Source organism: Planococcus citri, chromosome 2 (genome assembly GCF_950023065.1).
Source record: "Planococcus citri chromosome 2, ihPlaCitr1.1, whole genome shotgun sequence".
In the NCBI taxonomy this organism is placed as follows: Eukaryota; Metazoa; Arthropoda; class Insecta; order Hemiptera; family Pseudococcidae; genus Planococcus; species Planococcus citri.
In genome coordinates this window covers 31,334,310-31,357,581 of record NC_088678.1, presented here as the reverse complement: position 1 = coordinate 31,357,581, position 23,272 = coordinate 31,334,310, and the positions used below count along the sequence as shown (strand labels likewise).

Sequence of the window (23,272 nt, the reverse complement as noted above, 5' to 3'; positions counted from 1 at the left end):
GCCGCGCCGTCACATTAAAAAAATATCGTGTTTATGCCTCTCGAAATACCCTACTTTAATTCAAAAATTCCCTAGGGACCTATCAAAATGGGTTTAAATTTTGCCAGAATTTCAAATATTTCAAAAAAAAATATTTTAGAGCAGTTTTTTGAAGAATTTTAAGCTCAAAATTGAGTCGTGATTTTTGAGATTTTTGAAAACATAATGCGACCAATAATGGGTTTAAATTTCGCCGATTTTGTGGAAACTGAAATATGTCTACGAAAATTTATCGCAAGCATTATTGCAGAACTTAGAGCCTCGAACTAGGTATATTGATTTTCGAGACTTATGAAAAAGGTGTCATTTGACCCATGAAAATGAGTTGAAATTTCAACAGAACATCAAAAATGTCCATAAAATTTTTTTTGAGTAGTTTGAAAAGAGTGTAACTTTACATTTGGTTGTTTTTCGGAAACAATCCAAATAGGGATATGCAGCCTATCAACGAAATTGGGTTGAAATTACAAGAGAAAATTGACTGTTTGAAATATAGGTATTCAATTCCTATATTGTAAAAATTATTGAAACATTTTCATGGTACATGAACTACAGAAATATACACACAAACAGCTCAATTTATTATGTACATAAAAATTTTCAAAAGCTTTTGCCCTCACTTCGCTCTCGAGCCTGTTCTGTTTTCTTTATCAAAATTAACTTTCTAAAAAAACATCGTTTTTTTTTTTAGGGAAGCATTCTTTGATGATGAAAAATTATGGCTACTTCTGCCCAGAGAAATTTTTTTTATTTTAAGCACTGTTTCCAAATCAAATAGGTACCTACTTCTAAGTACAGGTATTAAAATTCTGGAGAGATCAAAAATCTCATCGGAGTCTCTTGTCTTGAATGACCAAAAATGGCCAAATTCAGTTCGAGAGTGTTTATTTGATATTTTAGTTTTGGAACGATGTTTCATAATTTTTTTTTTACTGAATAGGGGTAGGTACGCTTAAATTGCTGAAAATTGTCAATTTAAATATTTTCAAAAATTAGCCAAAAATCAAAGATCAGTTTGGGCAGTTGAAATGTTGGTTATGGGGGTATCACATCATGCTCTTTACAAACATTATGTCCTTTTGTACATAAGATCAACACTTCTTCATATGATCATTTTGATACATTTAGGCCCTTTTCGAAATTAATTTTCACTTTATCCTTCAGTAATTACTCAGGAGTGGGTATGTATTCTTGACAAAATGAAGAAGTATGCCATTTACAAACACATCAGCATTTATAAATTATAATACATACCTATGTCCTATATATAATCACTCTCTCGCCCATTTTTCGATGAAAATCAAAGTTTTAGATTTTCTAGTTCTCGAAAAACGCACAGGTAGGTACCTACTTATTGCAAAATATCAAGCTTAATAAACTGAGAATCTGTCCATGCGACAGCTTTAGTCAATTTGAGCACTAACTTTCAAAATAAGTGTTTCTGCTGATAAAAATTCAACATTTTTGTGACACTCTTTTTGAGGAAGAAAAAGAATTCGTAAAAATCCGCCAAAAGCTTCAGAACGGCGCTAAACTAGGTACCTACGATTACCTAATGATTAGTTAGATGAACTGAAGGGTGTAAAAAGAATTTTCGCTTGTTATTTTAATATAATTGTGTACGTATGGCAGATATTTGGATTTTTTTTATTGGAAATAAACTCCTGGGGGGGGGGATTTTGGATTACAAGTGAGTGAAAAAGACAGTGAAAAAATTCGTTAGAAACTGTAGAACAATGTTTTAAACCACCTTCAGGCATCAAAGTCAAGATAATTTGTATCTGTAACATAATATGTAGTATTTTTTAGTCAAATTAAGAAAAACAGTGCTTTACAATAAAATAAATGTAGGAAAGGCACTAGAATTCATTTCCTTTCTGTTTCATTTCATCGGAGATCGGATGTATTGATGTATGGGGTATGGTCAGGTCAACTTCATCATTGTCAATTCGTCATCCTATTATTCCTATTCATTGTTGTAATACATTAATGTTGGTGCCAGTCACTTGCCTTGGTAAAGTCGTAAAGAACATCTGTTGCGTGTGTATAACATCCACCACATTATTGCCACATTCCATGAAAAACACGACGAAAATACTGGTTACTTTTCGCCTGATCAAAAAAAGAATTTTTCATTTTGAAAGGGAACATGCACTGGCTGTATTCAACGATTTACATTTATTTGCGTCAATCCTGTAGTGGTAACCCTGAACCATATGACTGATAATCATGGCTGCTGCGTTGCCAATAGTAAGTCCCGGACGGCCCGGGTCGGACTCCAAAGGCAGTACCCTTCGCAACTGTAAGTGTAAACTTTACGAGCTTTCTAAGCGACAGAAACCAGAGCTGGGGCGACTCGGAGTCGCGTAGAAGAGTCGCGGGGAGTCGCAACGGTGCGACTCAGAGCCGGACTCTTTTGAAACTCTTTAATTAAAAGAGTCGTAATTTTGAGGAGTCTGACTCTTTTTTTTGAAGAGTCGCGCCACGCGACTCTTGCGACTCCCAAAATAGTCACAAAAATTATTACCGTAATATAATATGACACTTCTGCATAAAAACAGTGTGAGATTTTAGTCGCGGGGGCCCGCATAAGGATCAATTTCACTCCCCTGCCCATCCTCCGGCACAACTTTTTTCTTAAAGGGGAAGTCCTAAGGTAAGGAACATTTTGTAGCCATTTTCCTCAAAAAGAAAGTGGCCCTACTTACAAAATGGCGGCCATTTTGATTGACAGGTCATCCGAAATCGCAGATTTTGCGTTCTAACATAGGATTTGCATGAAATTTTTCAACCCGTACAAAGGTAAATCTAAAGAGCAGGCAAAAATTCATCAACTGTCAAAATTTCAAGTGCTAAAGTGACTTTTTCGATTTTTGGTGAATTTTTAAAAATCAAATTTTGACCAAAGTGTGGGAAAAAATCAAAATTTTACCAAATTAACCTAGAAAGCTGAAATTTGGAATATACCCCATTTTTGACCTGCCAAATCGATTGAAAACTGTTTTAAACCATTTTGAGCAGTTCTGGAGCCTCTAGCAGATTTTTAAAACTCGAAATTCCCACAAAATTTCATGAAATGGAGTTGGAAAGCAGAAATTCATTCTGCAAACTAATTTCAATTCATTACTAAGTCAACTGCAAGTGAATTTGAAGTTGTTTTGAAGTCTTTAGCGATTTTTTGAAAATTACTGGAGCCTCCAGTAGATTTTTGAAACTTGAAATTTCTCCAAAATTTCATCAAATGGAGATGGAAAACTAAAATTAACTCTGCACTCCAATTTTAACACCCTCTGAAGACGACTTCAGGTGGGTTCAAATCATTCTGGAGCCTCCAGTGACTTTTTGAAAGGGTTCATGGTGTTTTTAGGAAAATTTAAGTTTCCAAAAAGTAGCTGGAAGCTTCAAAACTACTTGAAACCACTGTGCAGTCGACTTCATTGTATTGAAATTAGTTTGCAGAGTAAATTTCACCTTGCTTACCCCATTTGATAAATGTTGTGAAAATTTCCAGTTTCAAAAATCTGGTGGAGGCTCCAGTAATTTTCAAAAAGTTGCTGCAGGCTCCAAAATGACGTGAACCCAGCGGAAATCGTCTTTAGAGGGTGTTCAAATTGAAGTGCGAAGTTAGTTTTAGTTTTCCATCTCCATTTTGATGGAATTTTGAGGAAATTTCAAGTTCCAAAAATCTACTGAAGCCTCCAGTAATTTTCAAAAAATCGCCGAAGACTCCAAAACGACTTCAAATTTACCTGCAGTCGACTTCGTAGAAAATTGAAATTAGTTTGCAGAATGAATTTCGGCTTTCCAACTCCATTACATGAAATTTTGAGTTTTAAAAATCTGCTGGAGGCTCCAGAACTGCTAAAAACGGTTTGAAACAGTTTTGGCAGGTTAAAAGTAGGGTATATTCCAAATTTCAGCTTTCGATGTTAATTTGGTGAAATTTTGATTTTTTTCCCCACACTTTGGTCAAAATTGATTTTTGAAAATTCACCAAAAATTGAAAAAGTCACTCTTGCACTATAGGAATGTTACACATTTAAGACTAAATAAAGTTATCGAGCCTAGAAAGGAGTCGCAGGAGTCGCGAAAAGAGTCGCAGCTAAAAGAGTCGGACTCCTCTCAGACTCCTTCATTTAAAGAGTCGCTTTTTAGAGTCGCTGACTCTTAAAATCCAGGAGTCGCGCTAATGAATCGCGGACTCCTAAAATCAAAGAGTCGCCCCAGCTCTGACAGAAACTGTTCAAGTTCACCATTTCGAATTATTTAAACGCAAAAATGTCGAAGACAAATTAATTAAATAAAGAGACTTCATATTTAACGACTATATTCGAAGAATATAAAAACAGGAATAACGTATATACAATAACGCACGAATGCGAGACTTATAACTAAACGAAAACAGTATTTTGATAATCGGTACGGGTAACGTTATCGTAACCTACTAAAGTACCTACTTAAAAATAGAATCGACGTGCATAAACGTTCGATTTTCTTACAGCAACTAGAGCCGCGAATTAGGTAATAGACGAGCGTCTCCAGCTCTCGAATGAGCATCCAATGAAAACGCTCTATTTCATAGCCAATAGAAACGTTTTCTTGTTATCACACTTTCGCATAGAAATTACCATCGACCTTGTAAATAATATCGTTGTCCCTTCTAATAGACCAACTGTGTATATGGAATACAACGCGAAATGGCACCAACATCTCACCACTACTAACACAAAGTTTTACACGAAGTCGTCGAAGTCTAATGTACTGGGTTTGGGAATGGAAGTGCGCATGCGTGACTTGCGAAGAAGAGGCGAGAGGAGGCGCGTCATCTGGTTTGTCGTTGTTATCTTCCCCTCTCTCCGAGCGGGTAACCTAGGGTAACCCGCGCATGACAATTTCCATTCCCAAACCCAGTACATTACACTTCGTGTAAACCTTTGTGTTAGTAGTGGTGAGATGTTGGTGCCATTTCATTACCATTGCACAGTTGGTCTATTAAGAAGGGGTCGTGCTGGATTCACCGACTCCCAGTCCAAACTTGAAATGAATCAGTCAGTCGTTCATCAAATCATCACTTTTCACTTCAGTCAGTTTTCACTCATTCGGTTTCATATTTATATTTTGAATGAAAAATTTTCCAAGTTCTGTCATTGTGTCCCATACCAACTTCCTACACCACTGTATAATTAATTCAATTTTAATTTAATTGTTTTTGAAAAGAAAATTATGATCAATTTAAAGAGAAATTTTATTTTTAATTTTGAAAGAAAAACCAATCCAACTTCAAAACTTTGAACGGATTCCCAAAAAATGGAATCAATTTCGAGCTCCAACAAATTCGACTTACGTCTTGGTACAAAACTGAAAATTTTAAAATTTAATCTATAGCTGAATAATCAATAATCTTTCCTACAATCATGAATTACGAGTTTGGAGTTGAAAACTGAAACCCATTTACCATTTCGTTGAATTAGGTAATTGTTGGAACTTCTGGAAATTATTTCCAGGAACAAGAACAACTATTTTATAATCAGAGCTCAAATATTTTTTCCCTAAAAAACCCTAAATAGACGCTGAAATATTCCCTAAAAAATGCCAAAATATGCCCTAAAACGTAAAAATATTTATTCTCCAACGATATGGGTATTGTTTTACAAAGAAAATCAATATGGGACGAAAAAATTATGCCAGTCCCACTAATTTTGCGGGGAAAAAATCCGAGCCCTGTTTAGTGTTTATAACAGTTATAGTTTTTTCAAAATCGACCAATGAAGGAATTTTGAATAGAAATAATGATACAAATTCATTCAATAAAAAGTAAAAACACTAGTAACACCCAATAAAATTGATATTAGTGCTGGTAAAGTATAATTAATTAATCAATCATCATTTATCAATCAACTTATCAAGCGAAAGACGTTGAGAGAGTGAGCGGGATTGAAGAGTCATGAAAAGAATGAGAATCATGAATCGACTCTTTTGGACTGGGAGTCGGTGAATCTAGCACGACCCATTAAGAAGTGAACATAAAGCGAACTGAATTAAGCTGCAAGGTCGATGGAAATTACAATGATTTTCTCTGTTTTTTTCTTCATCAATATGTCTCGTAACTCCAAAATCGTACAAATGATATCTAAATACAGAAATTTATTATTTTTAATATACATATTTTCAACTTCATCGTAATAACGTACGTCATACGGTCATACCTAGGAAAAATTGAAGCTGTCTTGTTCTCAAAAGTTGGATGTAGCTGTTGGGTTATTCTCCAAACACTGTGATGAGTATTCTGCTGAGGAAATGGAGGTAATGAATAAAAAGATGGATGTTTCTCTAGACGTGTTGAGAAGAAAAAAACGAAAAATTGTGCCAACTGAAAACAGAGAACTTGTAAACAAAAACGTTGAAAACCAGAAACGTTTTGATTTTCCGAAGAAAAAGAGGTCAAAAGCAACCTCTCATTTCAAAACACCAACGCTTAGTAAGCAGAGTAACATTTCTCAGGTAATGGACAATGGTAATGAACAGCGTCGGCACAACGAGAGATTTTCTTAATATTACGACGTCTAGTAATAAGTAATGATCGTTTTATATGGAAAATGAGATTTTGTTGGAATGTTTTATTAATAACCTAATCGAAAAATTATGTACTAGATACGACCATATCAACCATATGACGTAAGTTACATTATTATGTTGAAGTTGAAAATATATTTAAAATGATAAATTTCTGTAGGTATTCAGATATCATTTACTGTACAATTTCTGAGTTACGACTTACGACTACGAGACATTGATGAAGAAAAAAACAGAGAAAATCATTGTGTTGATATTCGATTCTCCGATAAAAAAAGTAAAAAGTTGATTTACTTACCTACCTGTTCGACCTACTCGTTTTAGCCATTCGACTTGTTGGCTACTGATCGATGCCGCGGCTCTTAGCGGCACGTTTACGTGTATTTTTTCTTTCTTAGTGTTAGTAAGTTGATATTTTACGAAGATAAGATGTAATTAGCGTAATTATGTCGCTATTTTATTAATTAAACAGTGGAAAATTATCCGATTCGAGTTTTATTATGGTTTAAATACTTTCGGGGATTCTATCCTCTCCAGTTTCGTACTTTTGCGGATTCTATACTCTTGATTTTCATACTTACGAGGATTCTATCCTCTTCATTATGGTGACCCCGACGTGATTAAAAGCAACATTTCCAGTTACGATACCAGGTACTTTACTCAGAATTTATACTCAGCAATGGCTCCTCCAGCTTGTCAAACCGCTGAAGGTGTTCGAAGACTCCGAGACAATACTAAAGCAACTCTACTTGCTCATCAGACATGGGCTCAAAGCGCCTCGGATAAATCGACCAGGGAAATACAAAGACGAATTCAGCAAATTGATGCAAAGTACGCTGAGATTACGGCACTCAATGATGAGTTATTACTGTTAGACGCGGATGAAACAAGTGAGTTTATTATCGAGATGGAAGCTGTTTATCTCGAATTAATATCCAAGTTAGAAACTATACTAGATGGTCGTGTGACAAATGACGTAGATAATAATTCTGCTATGGGCTCCGAGTACCGTAGTTGTCATGACGATGCGCCAACCGTTCGCCTGCCGAAACGCAATCTACCACAGTTCAGTGATAAGACTGAAGATTGGCCAAGCTTTTACCAACGGTTTACATCCAGTTTACGCTCCTCCAGGCTTACCGATTTTGATCGTTTTGAATACTTGCTAGATTGTGTTAAAGGTGAGGCTTACGATTTAATCAAAGGTATACCGTTACTTGAAGGAAACTACCAGTCAGCAATCAAGGTTCTACGTAAACGATTCGAGAATAGACGTCTGAATCTACGCCTGTTCCTGAACAAGTTGTTCCAGTTACCGTCTGCAGCAGACAGCGATCCGGATTCTCTTCGTAAGCTGATTACTACTATCACCTGTACGGTTCGTGCTCTTGAGAACATGGACTTTAAGCTCGACCTACTCTCCAGCGAATTAATCAGCCAGCTTATCGTTTCGAAACTCGATAAGCGTACCCGAGAGCTTTGGGAAATGACCTTGAGCGAAGAGTTAGCCAAAGCGGACAAAACCGAAGAGGAGCCCGACGACGATAAACCTAGCTCCTATACCCAGTTGATGGAATTCTTAGAACTCAGACTACGTGTGCTCTCCTCTGTGTTCGTTGGCGATCGGCCCAAGAAAGAATCGAGTGAGGCGAAATCTCAACGTACTCGTACTGCAGCGTTAGTTACTACTACCACAACAGCCAACGGAACGCCGAATACGCCACCTCCGAATTCAGCTGGTTCACCTCAGACTACAGCAGCTCCTCGTTCCTGCCCGTGTTGCAACCAGATACATCCGTTGTACCAGTGTGCCAACTTCAAAGCTCTCAGTATTGCAGATCGCTACAAAAAGGTTCGAGATGAACGATTGTGCGTGAACTGCTTCTCAAAGGGTCATTACGCAGCCCAATGTCGTTCGATTCACTGTCGGCAGTGCGACAAGCTCCATCATACGTTACTACACTCAGAGTCTACTGTCGACCCGCCGAAGCCTCCGCCTACTGATCCGTCATCCGGTACCGGCCCTCAACCGAATTCAGGTCCTCAGCCAGATCCGAAGGTCGTAGTCACGGTAGTATCGAGGCGACGCACCGGCGGCGGCGTGTTACTTGCAACTGCAATCGTAATGGCGAAATCAGCGCACAGTTCGTGTGAGGCGACGATTCTGCTCGACGGCGCATCGCACACTTCCTTCGTTACAACACGACTTCAGAAACAGCTCAACTTACCTACTTCACCGTTCAATGTGACGATCAGCGGTATTGGCAGCGCCGCAGCGAATTCCAGTCTACGTACCAAGGTGCAACTTTCTGCGCATGATTCATCATTCTCCATCGACCTCTCGGCGTTAGTGATTGATCGAATTACTGAGCCCCTTCCCTGCGACGCATTCACCATTCCTCCAGAATGGCAGGTGGAAGGTATAAGGCTCGCTGATCCGAAGTTTAACGAACCCAAAGAGATTGACATACTAATTGGAGCAGACACAATGTACGATATACTACAACCAGAATTTCTACGTCGACCGAATCTACCTGTGTTGCAGAGCTCTCGCTTTGGTTGGTTGTTAGCTGGTCCGTATTCAGCGCCCAGTTTACCTACCCGTGTACATTGCTGCAAGGCGACAGTTACCTCCGACGAACTGCACGCTATAACGCAATTTCTCGACGCTGACGGTCCACCACGCGATACCGACAAACGAACTTCCGATGAACGAGAGTGCGAGCGCATTTTTGATGAAACCTACCAACGTGACGAGACCGGACGCTTCATCGTTGCACTCCCACGTCGCCCAGGGTTGACAGTCGGTGAATCGCGTAACCAGGCAGTCGCTCAGCTACGACGCACTCGCATCGATGACCAGTACCAGCAGTTTATGACGGAGTACGAAGATCTCGGTCATATGACGCGCTGCGCACCTCCGACTCCAGATCAAGAAGTATACTACCTACCGCATCATGCAGTATACCACAACGGTAAAATTCGAGTGGTATTCAACGCCTCTGCTCCATCCAGTAACGGTCTGTCCCTCAACGACATCATCTACGTGGGACCGACACTACAGCCGAAGCTTGCGACAATCATAACGAGATTTCGAACGCACGAGTTCGCGTTCACCGGCGATGTCATCAAGCTCTACCGACAGATTCTCCGTGCGATGATACACAGAGACCTACAACGAATTGTAATGTTCATCGATGGTCAGCTTGTTGACTTCCAGCTCAATACAGTAACTTACGGAGAGGGTTGCGCACCCTATGACGCGACAAGATGCCTCATGCAGCTTGCCAGCGACGGCGAAGCCGATTTTCCAGCGGCTGCTGAAGTTCTCCGACGCGAAACGTACATGGATGACAGCACATCAGGCGCCGACACAATTGAAGCGGCGCAACAGCTCCGAGATGACCTCGTTTCTCTACTTCGAACCGCTGGGATGGAATTTTCGCCATCGAAATGGCGCGCGAACCATCCTGCATTACAGCTACCTAGTTCTGAACCCATCGATCCTAAGATACAAGCGCGTGGCAATGTACTGGGTATCGAATGGGACACAGCCGCTGACACGTTCCTGTTTTCGAATCTTGCTGATTTGAAGTCGCCCGAGACTCCATTTACTCGACGAACTGCACTTTCGTTAGTAGCGAAGATATTCGACCCATTGGGGTGGCTGTCTCCCCTCACCGTTACAGGAAAGTTACTAATCCAGGAGTTGTGGTTAGAGAAGGCGGATTGGGACGACCGGATCTCGCCTAGCATGCAGCCACGTTTCAACGAATTTGTTTCGAAGATCCCAGTTCTTGCAGACATCAGTATCGATCGTTATCTTGGCACCGGCGACGTCAAACTTATGCAATACGAAGTGCATGGGTTCTCTGATGCAAGTAAACAAGCGTTCGCTGCGTGCGTCTACATTCGACAAGTTAACGGACCTGATGTTACTGTCAGATTGGTACAAGCAAAGACATGTGTTGCGCCACGTACCACAGCACGTACGATTCCTCAGCTGGAGCTGTGCGCCGCTCTTCTTCTTGTCGAATTACTGAAGGAGGTATGCAGCGCACTCGACTACCCCATCAATCGATGCAAGTTATACACAGATTCAACAATCGTACTCGCTTACCTGGCAAAGGATGCCGGTCATTGGAAGCCGTTCGAGGCTAACCGTGTGCGGAAAATCACCGAAGTTGTCGCGGTGGACCAGTGGCGACATATCCCAGGAGAACTAAATCCAGCCGATTTAGCAACACGCGAAGACTCATTCGAAAAGTTCCTCGCCAACCAACAGCTGTGGTTGTGCGGTCCTGAGTTCCTACATCAGATCGACGATTCCAGCGGTCTAGTCCGCTCAGTTGATCATATTGATCCAGATTTCGTAGTCCTAACCACCAGAGTTGCTGTCAACTCTCGACCAGTTTCCCTGATGGAATTCAACTTCGTCTTACGTCGTACGTCTCAGCTGTGCGGACTCAAGCATACCATCGGCCACATCGTTCGTCTTGGCCAGCGTATCCGTGCCCGGAGTCAAGGCCTCCCAGAGCCCACTGGTGCGCTGACAGCAGCTGAACTTAGTCAAGCCTTCGACTGGCTCATCCGAGTAGCACAGGCTTCCTCCTTTCCAGCCGAAATCCGTGCACTACAGCAGAGTAAGCCGATTCCGAAGAAAAGCTCTCTAGTATCTTTGACTCCGTTCCTCGACGACAATGGCGTGCTGCGAGTTGGTGGTCGACTTGCTAACGCTGCACTACCCTTTCATCAGAAACATCCGATACTGTTACATACTACAAGTCGCCTAGCTACGTTAATCATACGCGACGCGCATCACCGCTATTTTCATGCTGGAGAAAGATTCATCTTGAATTTTCTACGCTCTCGATACTGGTTCAATGGGAACTTGTCTAACGCCATCAAGAAGTGCATCCATACCTGTGCTCGCTGTATTCGATTCGCCATACGACGACCAGAGATGCCACTGATGGGAGACCTACCAGCGGTGCGCGTTAACGTATCCTCACCTTTCCATGACGTCGGTATCGATTATGCCGGACCTATCTCGACTCGAGGCAAGGCACGCACTGCTCGTGGCCCTGCACTCACCGTTAAATCATACTTCGCTATCTTTGTGTGCATGACAACGAAGGCTGTCCATCTCGAAGTTGTGTCAGAGTTGACTACGGACGCCTTCATCGCTACCTTACGACGATTTGCCGCCAGACGCGGTTTTCCACAATCCATTACATCTGATAACGGCACGAACTTTGTCGGTGCGGATGCCGAATTCCAGAAATGGATTGCTCGACTTGCCAAGGACGAAGCTGTACAGAATTTCAGCGCTGACAACGGTTTCCGCTGGGTTTTCAACCCCCCTTCAGCTCCGCACATGGGCGGACTATACGAAGCAGCCGTGAAGTCAGCAAAGTACCACTTCAAGCGCGTCGTTGGGACGCAACTGCTGACGTTTGAAGAACTTACCACTTTGTTGGCGCAGATCGAGTCAATTTTAAACTCGAGACCGATTGCGCCCTTAGCTCCGTCTGGTGCTGGAATCGAAGCACTTACCCCAGCTCATTTCCTGATTGGGCGTTCGCTCCTTTCCGCTCCTGGCGAATACACCGAACCTACTCGACTGAACTTCACCCAGCGCTGGCATCTCCTCCAGCAACTACGGAATTCGTTCTGGCCGAAATGGAGCAAGGAATATCTACGAGTACTCCAGCGACGTAACAAGTGGACTAATGTCTCCACCAGGCCATTCCAGATCGGCGATATCGTGTTGATTGCCGACGAAACTTCCGCTCCGTTATCGTGGCCTCTTGGCCAGGTTACTCGAATTTTTCCCGGTGCTGATGGTCGCACCCGGGTCGTTGACCTTCGTACTCGCAACAGTTCAATACTTAGACGACCAGTTTCGAAATTGGTCCTACTCGTCGATCAAGCCGACTTGGATGATCATCCGGCTCTTTCGGGCCCAGCCTCCATGGACCCGACGGCGGCGGGATGTTGATATTCGATTCTCCGATAAAAAAAGTAAAAAGTTGATTTACTTACCTACCTGTTCGACCTACTCGTTTTAGCCATTCGACTTGTTGGCTACTGATCGATGCCGCGGCTCTTAGCGGCACGTTTACGTGTATTTTTTCTTTCTTAGTGTTAGTAAGTTGATATTTTACGAAGATAAGATGTAATTAGCGTAATTATGTCGCTATTTTATTAATTAAACAGTGGAAAATTATCCGATTCGAGTTTTATTATGGTTTAAATACTTTCGGGGATTCTATCCTCTCCAGTTTCGTACTTTTGCGGATTCTATACTCTTGATTTTCATACTTACGAGGATTCTATCCTCTTCACATTGTAATTTGTAAATGCGGCACACAGGATGAAAGACCCCCAACAAATACTAGTATGTTGTGAAAGTAGAAGAACGTTGGCTGGCGGGCGAACGTATATATGTAGAAACTTGGTTACGGCAGTATCGTTCTTTCTTATTCGCGTTATTCCGTTATTATTACTCGTTCAGCCATTAGATCTCAGGGATACCCATGGTGAAAGGCCTATTATACTTGTTTCATCCAATACACGTTGTACATTTGTTATAGGAGTTGCCGATATGTAGTTATGTAGGCATCTAGCCACCTACCCATGATGATGATTGAATGAAACGTACAATATTAGTACCTACCTAATATTACTTATCCTTTTGGTTTATTTTTTTATCTTTCTTTATTTCTACCGAGTCCGGAGTCTCTCGAAAAACCTGGGAAAATAATTCGTAAATTTGTAAATAAGTATTTTTTATTTAAACAGTATTTTTCAGTTTTCACTACATGTAACGTGCAATTTAGTTATATTAGAAAATTGAGTCCATTTTCGAGAATTTTGAAGTCATTTTTTGATCTCTTGTGAACTTCCTTTCTGCTGAGCAATAATTCATGTGAAAGATCAATTTTTCAGTTGAATTTTTTCCTTTAAGAGAAGAAAATAAATATAAAGTTTGAAATTGAATTTCTTTACAAAGTTATGCTTTTCAAAAGTCAAAACTGTTCATTTCTTGATGCGTATCCTCGTTTTTACTATTCAGTTTCAAACAATATTGCACGGCCCAGTACTTTTCAAAAATTTTGTGAGTCGATTTAGAATATACGTATATCCAACACATTTTCTGCAAAAAAATGAGGACTTTTTCGAAAATTCATTTGCAAAATGGTCACCAGAAGTTTTCAAAATTTCATAGGTCAAAAAATATGAAAAAGAAAATCCATTGTCTTGCTGCCTAAAAAACATGAAATTAATGATTAAATTTTGATTAATCTTATAAAACTCATTTGAAGCGAGTACCTACCTACTCCGATAATATTTGAGGCATCAGGATCTTGAAAAATGAAGGGAGAGATGGTTTTATATGCCCAGAAATTTTAAAAACAGTAAATTTAATCTGATCAGATTATTTTTCCGACTTGAAAATTGAAACGCTTAATGTAGAGATGGTAGAATAAGTAGAAACATTGAGACTTACGGTGAGTTGGAAGGGAGACAAATGGATGAAGGAGTTTGAAATGTCCCCAAATTTCAAGGGCAATTTTTTCAGCTCTAAGCTCTAAAAATATGATACGAAAATGTTAAAAAAGGGTTGGAAACCATCCAACGCCCTTCTTCAGCTTATTCCAAGGACCTTATGCGCAAAATCAGAGCATTTATTTCATTCCATAGATTGAAGATTCTTCATTGGACAATTTTTTCGTAGTTTTCAAAACATTTTAGACGAACGGCTTTTCCTGATTTTGTCAGATACGTACTGAACTTCTGGGAAAAAGTCATTTACGCGATTCGATTTTTTCCACACCCACGATATTATTTGGGCCAAAATTGGGAATATTGAGGAAGTCGTGTGTTATGATCGACCTTTTCAAGGGCAGATTTCTTTTGAAGACTTTATTTTAGAAGCCTTTATTTTTAGAAGCCAACTTGAATTCTTAGGTACCTTCTGCTCAAAAATCATCCAAATTCTAAAAGTTATCTTAAAAGCGAATTAAATTATATGAAAAATGAAATTTATTGTTGGGAATTTATCATCGTGATCTTTTTTTCTCAAAAAAAATGTCAGGGGAGAGAGAGGTTGAAGCTGGGAAATTCGGAGACCATTAAAGTCGAGAAATTCAATTTCGCAAATTCGAAATTGCTCATTTTTTAGGATTTTTAAACACTGAAAAAAATTATGCATACGTACTTAATCAAAATACCTATAGTTCAAAGTTTTTCTAATTTTTGGAAATGCTGTTTTAAATTTTTTAAATATGTAAATACTTATTATTATGAACATTTCATCAAAATTTGCAATTTTCAGGTCATTTAACTTGATTTATTTCAAGGGGTTTTCACAATGTTTGCGTTTACGTTACTTATCCTGTTTTTAACCAATTTTCAAACATCTTGATTAATTTTAATAATTTCTCATTCACGCAGTTTTGTGAATTTTCTTAAATTTGTTTTCTTCAAAATTGACTTGTATTTTTCAATTTTTTTATAGGAGACATTTTTTTTACCTTTTTAATCGATTCTTAGAATATTTTAAACAAAAAAAAGGCGAACAGTTGTTCAATTTTCACAAATTTTCATTAGGTAACCTATTTTTAAAATTTAAGTATTAAATTCCGGAACATGATGAGCTGAAGGGAAGGGGGTATTGAAGTCGATATTTTGTTCACTACTGACTAAAATGTCAGCTTTTGAAAATTTTTTGTTGGAATTTTAGCTCACTTCCTCAAACAGACCCAACTATGCTTTCTCATCTGATAGTTTTTCATTTCGTTTCTAGCCAATAAGCAGTATTAAAAAAAATTGAATTAAAATAAATAAATCGACGTCTGGTTATAAAAAAATTTCAATTTTTTTTGCGTAGATAAAATTCAAGACACAGATAAATTTTGTAAAAAGTTGGATGAAAAAATTCGAGTCTCCTCCTGCTTTCTCCTTCATTACACACGTCACTTTGTTGTTTTCCTGGTTTAATTTATCAATTTTTCATTTTTATAGTTTTTGCGTGAGTGAAAAAACTATAGATATTATTTGTGGTGATTTTGCAATTTTAAAATCGCTCATTCCAATTCCAGTATTTTTACCAATTAAAACATCGAACTACATACATAGGTACTCATGAGTATTTTGTGCTCAGGAATACAAATAATCCCAAACGTCGGCACTAAACTGTATGTACCAGTACCAGTATATATGTAGGAGTGGGTATAATGTGCATGCACACAAAAGATCATAGTTTTCACCCTCAATAATTCTCCGTAGTAAAAAAAAAACTAAAAAAAACGTTAACAATATACGTAGCTTGTAAATCTTGTTGCAAGGTATAAAAGTGTCAATTTCACTACAGATTCGACAGAGTGTTCTGCGTTATTCAACATTCCACCCGCGTCCCTCCTCCCTCGCCCTCCTACTAGCCGAGTAAAGAAATACACAATACACATGTATAACGAATTCCCTTGCCCAGCTGATTGACTGTCCTTCAAGGCAGTTGACCGCTAATGTTAGAACAGGATGTCCGTGGATAAAGAAAAGAAAACAATCAAAACATTCTCGTAACCATGTGGTATTTGGCGCTAAATGCGCGAGCGGATCGTAAGAGGAAGCCTATAGGTACTGAAATATTCATTGTATGAACATGGAACGCCTAAAAAAATTACCAAGTACCAAATTTTCATATTCTTGATTTGTGAATAAATAATTTTGTAGCATTGAAGATGAAGAACCCTGCTGATCAACTTCAAAACAGATAAATGAACTTTCTGTTAGAAATACAGATAGAGATGATTCTGAAACAAAATTAAAATTGTCAATTCTGACAAAATACCATGATGATAGGGATCAACCTAATTGAAACATGAAAAATTTTCCAGTAACTTTGAGCTCACAGAATATAAAGTTGTATTCAATTTCAGCAATTTTATTTTTCATCTTTAAAAAAAGGCAAGGCCAAGGAGTGGATTTCTGAGGAAATTTTGTGACGAGGGTGCAAGATTCACATTTGGAGGCCAATGGTACATATCCAAATTTGATATCGGTGAGCTCAACAAGCTTTTGTCCTCGCTTCACTCGAGTGTGTTTGTTTTTCATTTTCAAGATTTTTTGAAACATTGATTTTTCACCTCTCGAAACCCAAATTTTTGAAACCTTTTCCCCTTGCTTCTCACGGCCCAATTCCTATCTCTAAACTGAAAAAGAGAAAAACAATCTCTGTTTGAAACTTCAGTAAATTCAAAAATGAAAATAACAATTTTTCAATGAACTTGAGATACACTTATTAACTGGAAAAATTGTCATTACATTTTAAAAACTGGTTATTTCACTCGGCAAAATTGGTATTTTTTTCTCATACCAGTCAGAAAATTTTCAGTCGCTGCCTAACTCAATTCTTCCCTTGTCAGATTGATTTATTTTCTCTAAATTGAATAAAAAACAAATAAAAACTATTGTAGGTACAACTCGCATTCACCATTCAACTTTCAAGTATCCTAACACAAGGAAAAACAGGAGGAGAAAGATTTTGAGGGAGGGAGGGTAAACTTTTGAAGGTTTTTCGGCTGAGCGAGAAAACTCTAGGTGTTGTGTATGAACTATACTGCGTTTTATTTCGAGACGTAAAAATGTAGTGAAAACTGTGAAAAAAACAATTTTCTTGGGTTATTATCGTCAGATCTAACTGAAATTCGGTATGTAAATGTGCCATGGCACTATTGACGCAGATGTGAATTTTTTTTCAAAAAAATTGGTTTCAGGAGGGTAGGGGTTGATTTTACGACGAACATGATGAGGGGGTATTTTGGTCATAATTAGGCTGGAATAGAGTGCAAATTTGAGTCCAGGAGCTTTGATTTAGTAGGAAACCCATTTTATTTGTGATTATTTCATAATATTTTGCTCAAAACTGATCAATTTTGGATTTTTCAAAATTATTTTTTGCTCTATTTTGAGTCAACCGTTGATTGAATCGAAAAATGTGTAATAATAAAAGTTGTTCAGCGTGTCGAGTACTAAAGGGACATTGAGATTCAAAATGTGAATTACCTACTTACTTATTCCTATTTCAAATCAAGTTGGGTAGGATGAAAGAGTAGGTAATTGATGTTTTAAATAACACTATTCCGATTCTACTCGACACGCTGAACAACTTTTATTATTACACATTTTTCGATTCAATCAACGGTTGACTCAAAATAGAGCAAAAAATAATTTTGAAAAATCCAAAATTGATCAGTTTTGAGCAAAATATTATGAAATAATCACAAATAAAATGGGTTTCCTACTAAATCAAAGCTCCTGGACTCAAATTTGCACTCTATTCCAGCCTAATTATGACCAAAATACCCCCTCATCATGTTCGTCGTAAAATCAACCCCTACCCTCCTGAAACCAATTTTTTTGAAAAAAAATTCACACCTGCGTCAATAGTGCCATGGCACATTTACATACCGAATTTCAGTTAGATCTGACGATAATAACCCAAGAAAATTGTTTTTTTCACAGTTTTCACTACATTTTTACGTCTCGAAATAAAACCCAGTATAGTTCATACACAACACCTAGATGAGTTTTCTCGCTCAGCCAAAAAACTGATGAAAAATTTGTTTTTTGTGTATTTTGGGCTGAAAACATTGGAACGAGCAAAAATTTTGTACACGCATGTGTTTATGCATTATTGATACAGCTGTGAAATTTTTTTACAAAAAATTAATTTTAGCGGTAGTGGGGATTGATTTATCAACGAAATCGATGAGGGTGGACGGGTGGTCCTTGGGTCACATTTCAGCTGAAATAGAGTCCAAATTCAAATTCAGGAGCCTCGATTTGGTAGGAAACCCATCTTATTTTTGATTATTTCGTAATATCTTGCCCAGAACTGATCAATTTTGGCTCGTTCCCTCAAAATCTTTCTCCTCCTGTTTTTTTCTCATGTTAAGATACTTGAATGCGAGTTGTACAATGATTTTTTAAAATTTTTTATTCAATTTAATGAAAATAAATCAATGTGACAAGGAAAGAATTGAGTTTTGTTTAGTGAAGGGGGGAGGTGGTGACTGAAAATTTTCTGACTGGTATGAGAAAAAAATACCAATTTTGCCGAGTAAAATAACGAGTTTTTGAGATGTAATGAAAATTTTTCCAGTTAATATTTAATAAGTGTATCTAAAGAGAAATTGAGGAGCTGGATATCAAAACGCCGTAAGTCCATTTTTATGAAAATTGAGATAAGAGTGTTTTCCTATGTAAAATTCAACGGGGAATCGATTGCAGCCATCGTCGTAAATCCATCTGCCATGCTTCACCTCGAAAATCCCACTCAAAGTTGAGATTTACTTCAAAACGCAGTAAAAACCAGCAATTTTTCTTCAAAACACAGTAACTACACTATTTTTAGCGTTTTTTGTGTTTTAAGGTTGGTAAACATTGATTTCAGAAGGTGGTTACTGTTGGTAATGAAACTACAGACTTTTAAAAAATTTCCAACATATTGTTCAATCATAATCACACTTGGCCTGAACATAAAAAACAAAATCTTGTGTCATGACTCAGTCATTATGGCAAACGGCGCTTGAATTTTGAATATTTTTTTACTATTTAATAGATAATAATCATTAAAATTGTTCTCTACCCATGTGTTTTTATTTCAGTAAGAGAGCGCCGGTGTATTTACTGCGTTTTGATATAAAATGTGCGTGATTTTTGTAGCAAGTTTCAGATCAAAACGCAGTAACTGTCTTTTTTCAGATCAAAACGCAGTAACTTTTTTTCTCCCCCTTCCCACGTTCCCCCCGGTTCTCAAAAATTTGGGCACTTTCATGTTTTGAGGTCATGGTGACTTCCCCTTTCCTCTGATACCACATTTGACCCCCTTCGACTCCCCCCGACCCCCCCACAGTTTTTCCTCATTTCTGAAAATTTTGCAAAATGGACTTACGGCGTTTTGATATCCAGCTCCTCAATTGTTATTTTCATTTTTAAATTTACTGAAGTTTCAAACAGAGATTGTTTTTTTTTTTCCTTAAAATTTATAAAGGGGTAAATCCTTAGAATGAAATGGACCCTAAATTCTTACTCGATGACCTCGATTTAGGGGGAAAACAACTATAATTAGGTAATTTGTGTTTTTTTGGCCCAAAATTTGTCATTTTCAATTTTTGGAAAATATTTCCTTAGGTATTTCCTATCAGCACCTATTCAAAAAATTGAAAAAGTTCTCGGATGCTTGCACACAAGGCGCGGCAGTTCGAGTAGCAGCCATAAAAACCAAAAAAGCGATTACAAGAGGTATAAATAATGAAACTTTTTTCGAAAACATCAAGCGAGATATTCGCAGTCCGGATTCTATATTCGAAACTAATAATGTGATTTAAATATTCGAATATGTACTTTCAAATATGTTATTTTTTATTTTTTTTTTTTGATTGAGTTGAGAATTCAGTAAAGTCATTGCTGGTAAGTATCCGAAAATTTTTCGATGTGATAAACTGACAAGGGAACCTCTTGAGGTGACACCCTCCGATTTGAACAGGATTGCGATTCTTGGAAAAAGCACAGTCTAAAACCCCCAGAACCAAATTTTCAGCTGCCCAACTTGATTTTTCGATTTTTGGCGAACGTTTGAAAATTAAAAATTAACTATTTCTGGTGATTCTTGTTTTTTAAAAAAAAAGTTCGTACTATGATCAGTAAAAATGATCAAAATAAGTCCTAAAACTGATATTTATTCCCCAAATCCAAATTTCACCCTTTCCAGCCATTCTGGAGCCTCCAGCGCGATTTTTCAATTTCTCCAGAATTTTGAATAAGCTTCAGAAGGCGTAAATTTGAAGTTGGGCAGCTAAAAATCGAATTCTGTGTTATACTCGACCTGTTTAACGAGTTATCCACATTTGAGTCGATTTTGGGAGGGACACCTCAAGAGTGGTTTTTTGACCAGCTTTTTTTCATAATAAAAATACCTAAAAATTAAAAGTTTACCGTTTGCGAGGAAATTTTGGAAATTGGCACTAATCGCTTTTATCGAGTTCAGAATCAGCCACCCTCTGACCAAATTTCGCTGTTTCGAGCTCTTTTCGCAGCGTCCAGTGTGATTTTCTGAGTTTGTCCTGCTTTGAATATGATGGTATGGTCATTGTATGACATATAAAACAGGACAAATTCGGAAAATCACCATGTTTCCAAAAACGATTCGAAACAGTGAAATTCGAACTGAGGGGGTGGTTGGGTGGTTCTGAACTCTATACAGCGGTTCGTGCCAATTCTCAAAATTTCCTCGTAAACAGGAAACTTGATTTTTTGGATAGTTTTATTATGAATAAAGCTGCTCAAAAAATCGCTCTTTATTAGGTGTCACATCCAAAATCGGCTCAAATGTGAATAAATTCGTTAAACAGGTCGAGTATAGCACACAACTCGATTTTTAACTGCCCAATCTTCATATTCACGCCTTCCGAAGCATTCAAAATTCTGGAGAAATTGAAAAATTGCGCTGGAGGCTCCAGAATGGCTGAAAATAGTAGCATTCGCTCTCGTGGAGAGTTCTGGACGAAATACGGCGATTTGCGCAAATTTCGAAAATTTCCTCGCAAACGGGAAGCTTTTGATTTTTTGGATATATTTATCATGAAAAAAGGCTGGTCAAAAAACCACTCTTAACTGTTGAAGTGTGTCTTCCAAAATCGGTTCGTTTACTGATCAACTCACTCAGATCAAGTACGTACTTTTTTTTTAAAAAGCATAAATCACCAAAAACAGTCAATTTTGATTTTTCAAACGTTCGCCAAAAATCTAAAAAGAGATAACTTGTCACTTTTGAGCTAATTTAAATTGACGAATTTTGATTTTTAGAGAACTTTTATTTATTTTTTGCTTTATTCCAAGCATAGGGCTCGTGTAATCAAAAAATGATAATGACAAAAGTTGTTTAGAATGCCGACGAGTACTACTGGAATGCAAAAGTTTTGAATGCTAATTTCTTACTTTCATTTACCTACTCAAGTTGAAAGGAAGTAGGTAGGCGAAAGTAGGTAGTTAGCATTTGAATTTTTGAAACCTCTGTATTCTACTAGTATAGTTGACATGATGTTGAACAACCTTTGTGATTATCATTTTTTCAATTAGATGTGTCCTATGTTCAACTTCAAGTCTTGAATAAAGAGCATAGGCCTAAAGGAACTTTGAAGAAATCAAAATTCGCCAATTCAGTGAGAAAATTCCACAAAACAGTTGAAAAGGGACAAGTAATAATTGAGTCAAAACTAGAACAAAAATCAATTTCTTGGGCTGGCTGTAATGATGTTGATTATTATTATTATTTTTTTTTGTTGAAAGAATGGCAATTGTATACGTTACGTACCTACAAAGCTCCAGGATGTATTTTGCAATTCGAATTCTGTATTCAAAAATAATAGGTATCTATGATATAAATATTCGAATACTTAGGTACTTCAGTTTCAAATATGCTAATTTTTTTTTAAAAATTTGATTGTTGAGATTGAGAATTCAGTGAAGTCATTGCTATAGTAAGTATGTAGGTATAGGTATGTGCCTGAAAATTTTTCTATGTGATAAACTGAGGATAATAAATTTGGTACATTCTTCAAAATGCAAAAGTAACTGGCTCATACTCGTAGAATGCCTCGCATCAAAATAAATGTAATTATATGTTTTTCGTTTTCAATTAGAATTTAAAAAGCATTAAACAACGTAATTATTAATTCTCTTCAAAAACATCCGATAGGCTGATAGGTAACTTGAATAACAGAGGTTCACTTCCGAAATATGGGTCCCACTCCCATTATTAATTATTAATAATGTATTTTTCTTTTTCTTCTTTTTTAATTTAAAAAATTTGAAAGTAATTCCAGTTCTCAACTAACGTAGGTTGGTAACATTACATTCAACAGACCGTTCATTTGGTTCACTACATATGCACGTCCGCCGTTCTATTATGATTCTCGTTTCTCCGAGCGCAGCGTTGCCACAGGTTACACCATCCAGTTTGTTGGGGGTCCTTCGTCCTCATTCCCGAAAATGCGAGAGTGTGATAACAAGAAAACGTTTCTATTGGCTATGAAATAGAGCGTTTTCATTGGGTGCTCATTCGAGAGCTGGAGACGCTCGTAGAAAAACGGTGGTGAAAACTAGTACTCCGTACTCCATTACGTGGTCAGAAGAATTCATTTTTTTCCCGTAAATTTCGTTATGGAAGTTCAATTGTTTCTTTATCTATAGTTCATAGACGATACATTCGAATTATCGGTTTGTGTGATCTTCGCGTCTCTTTACTCCAATCTGTTTGTATCAAGTTTGACGAATTTCTGTGTTTGATTTTCAAAAATGAGCTTTTAAATTGTGTTACAATTCGTAAATTGAGTGATTAGCCTGGAATGCCTTGCGCGTTATTTATGTCTCGAGCCAAAGTGATATAGACCAGTACAAGTGTCTCCACTCCCAACATAAATGGCAGTCAGAAACTGAGTTCACGCAAAACTTCTCCAATAGGGTGCGCTGGCAGCGTTGTGGATATTATCCTTATCAATACAACCATAACAAGCAATGCATTTTTTCTGATTTTTCACCATAATTTTAGTAAATTTAGAAAATTTTGACAACATGATGTATGGTTTTAATT

The 23,272-nt window shown here is 37.8% G+C and overlaps 1 protein-coding gene and 1 long non-coding RNA gene across 2 annotated transcripts; one reads left to right on the top strand and one right to left on the bottom strand.

The window, feature by feature from the left end:
• Positions 1-4,329: 4,329 nt before the first annotated feature.
• LOC135835404 (uncharacterized) lies at positions 4,330-6,763 on the bottom strand. The gene is made up of 3 exons (XR_010556881.1): positions 6,246-6,763; positions 6,047-6,169; positions 4,330-5,028 (listed from the first exon to the last, which is right to left on the bottom strand). It is a non-coding gene; the product is annotated as an uncharacterized LOC135835404 (long non-coding RNA).
• A 528-nt stretch (positions 6,764-7,291) lies between these two features.
• On the top strand, positions 7,292-12,613 carry LOC135834056 (uncharacterized). The gene has a single exon (XM_065347894.1). It carries the CDS (start codon positions 7,292-7,294, stop codon positions 12,611-12,613), a length of 5,322 nt encoding a protein of 1,773 aa, XP_065203966.1.
• Positions 12,614-23,272: the final 10,659 nt, after the last annotated feature.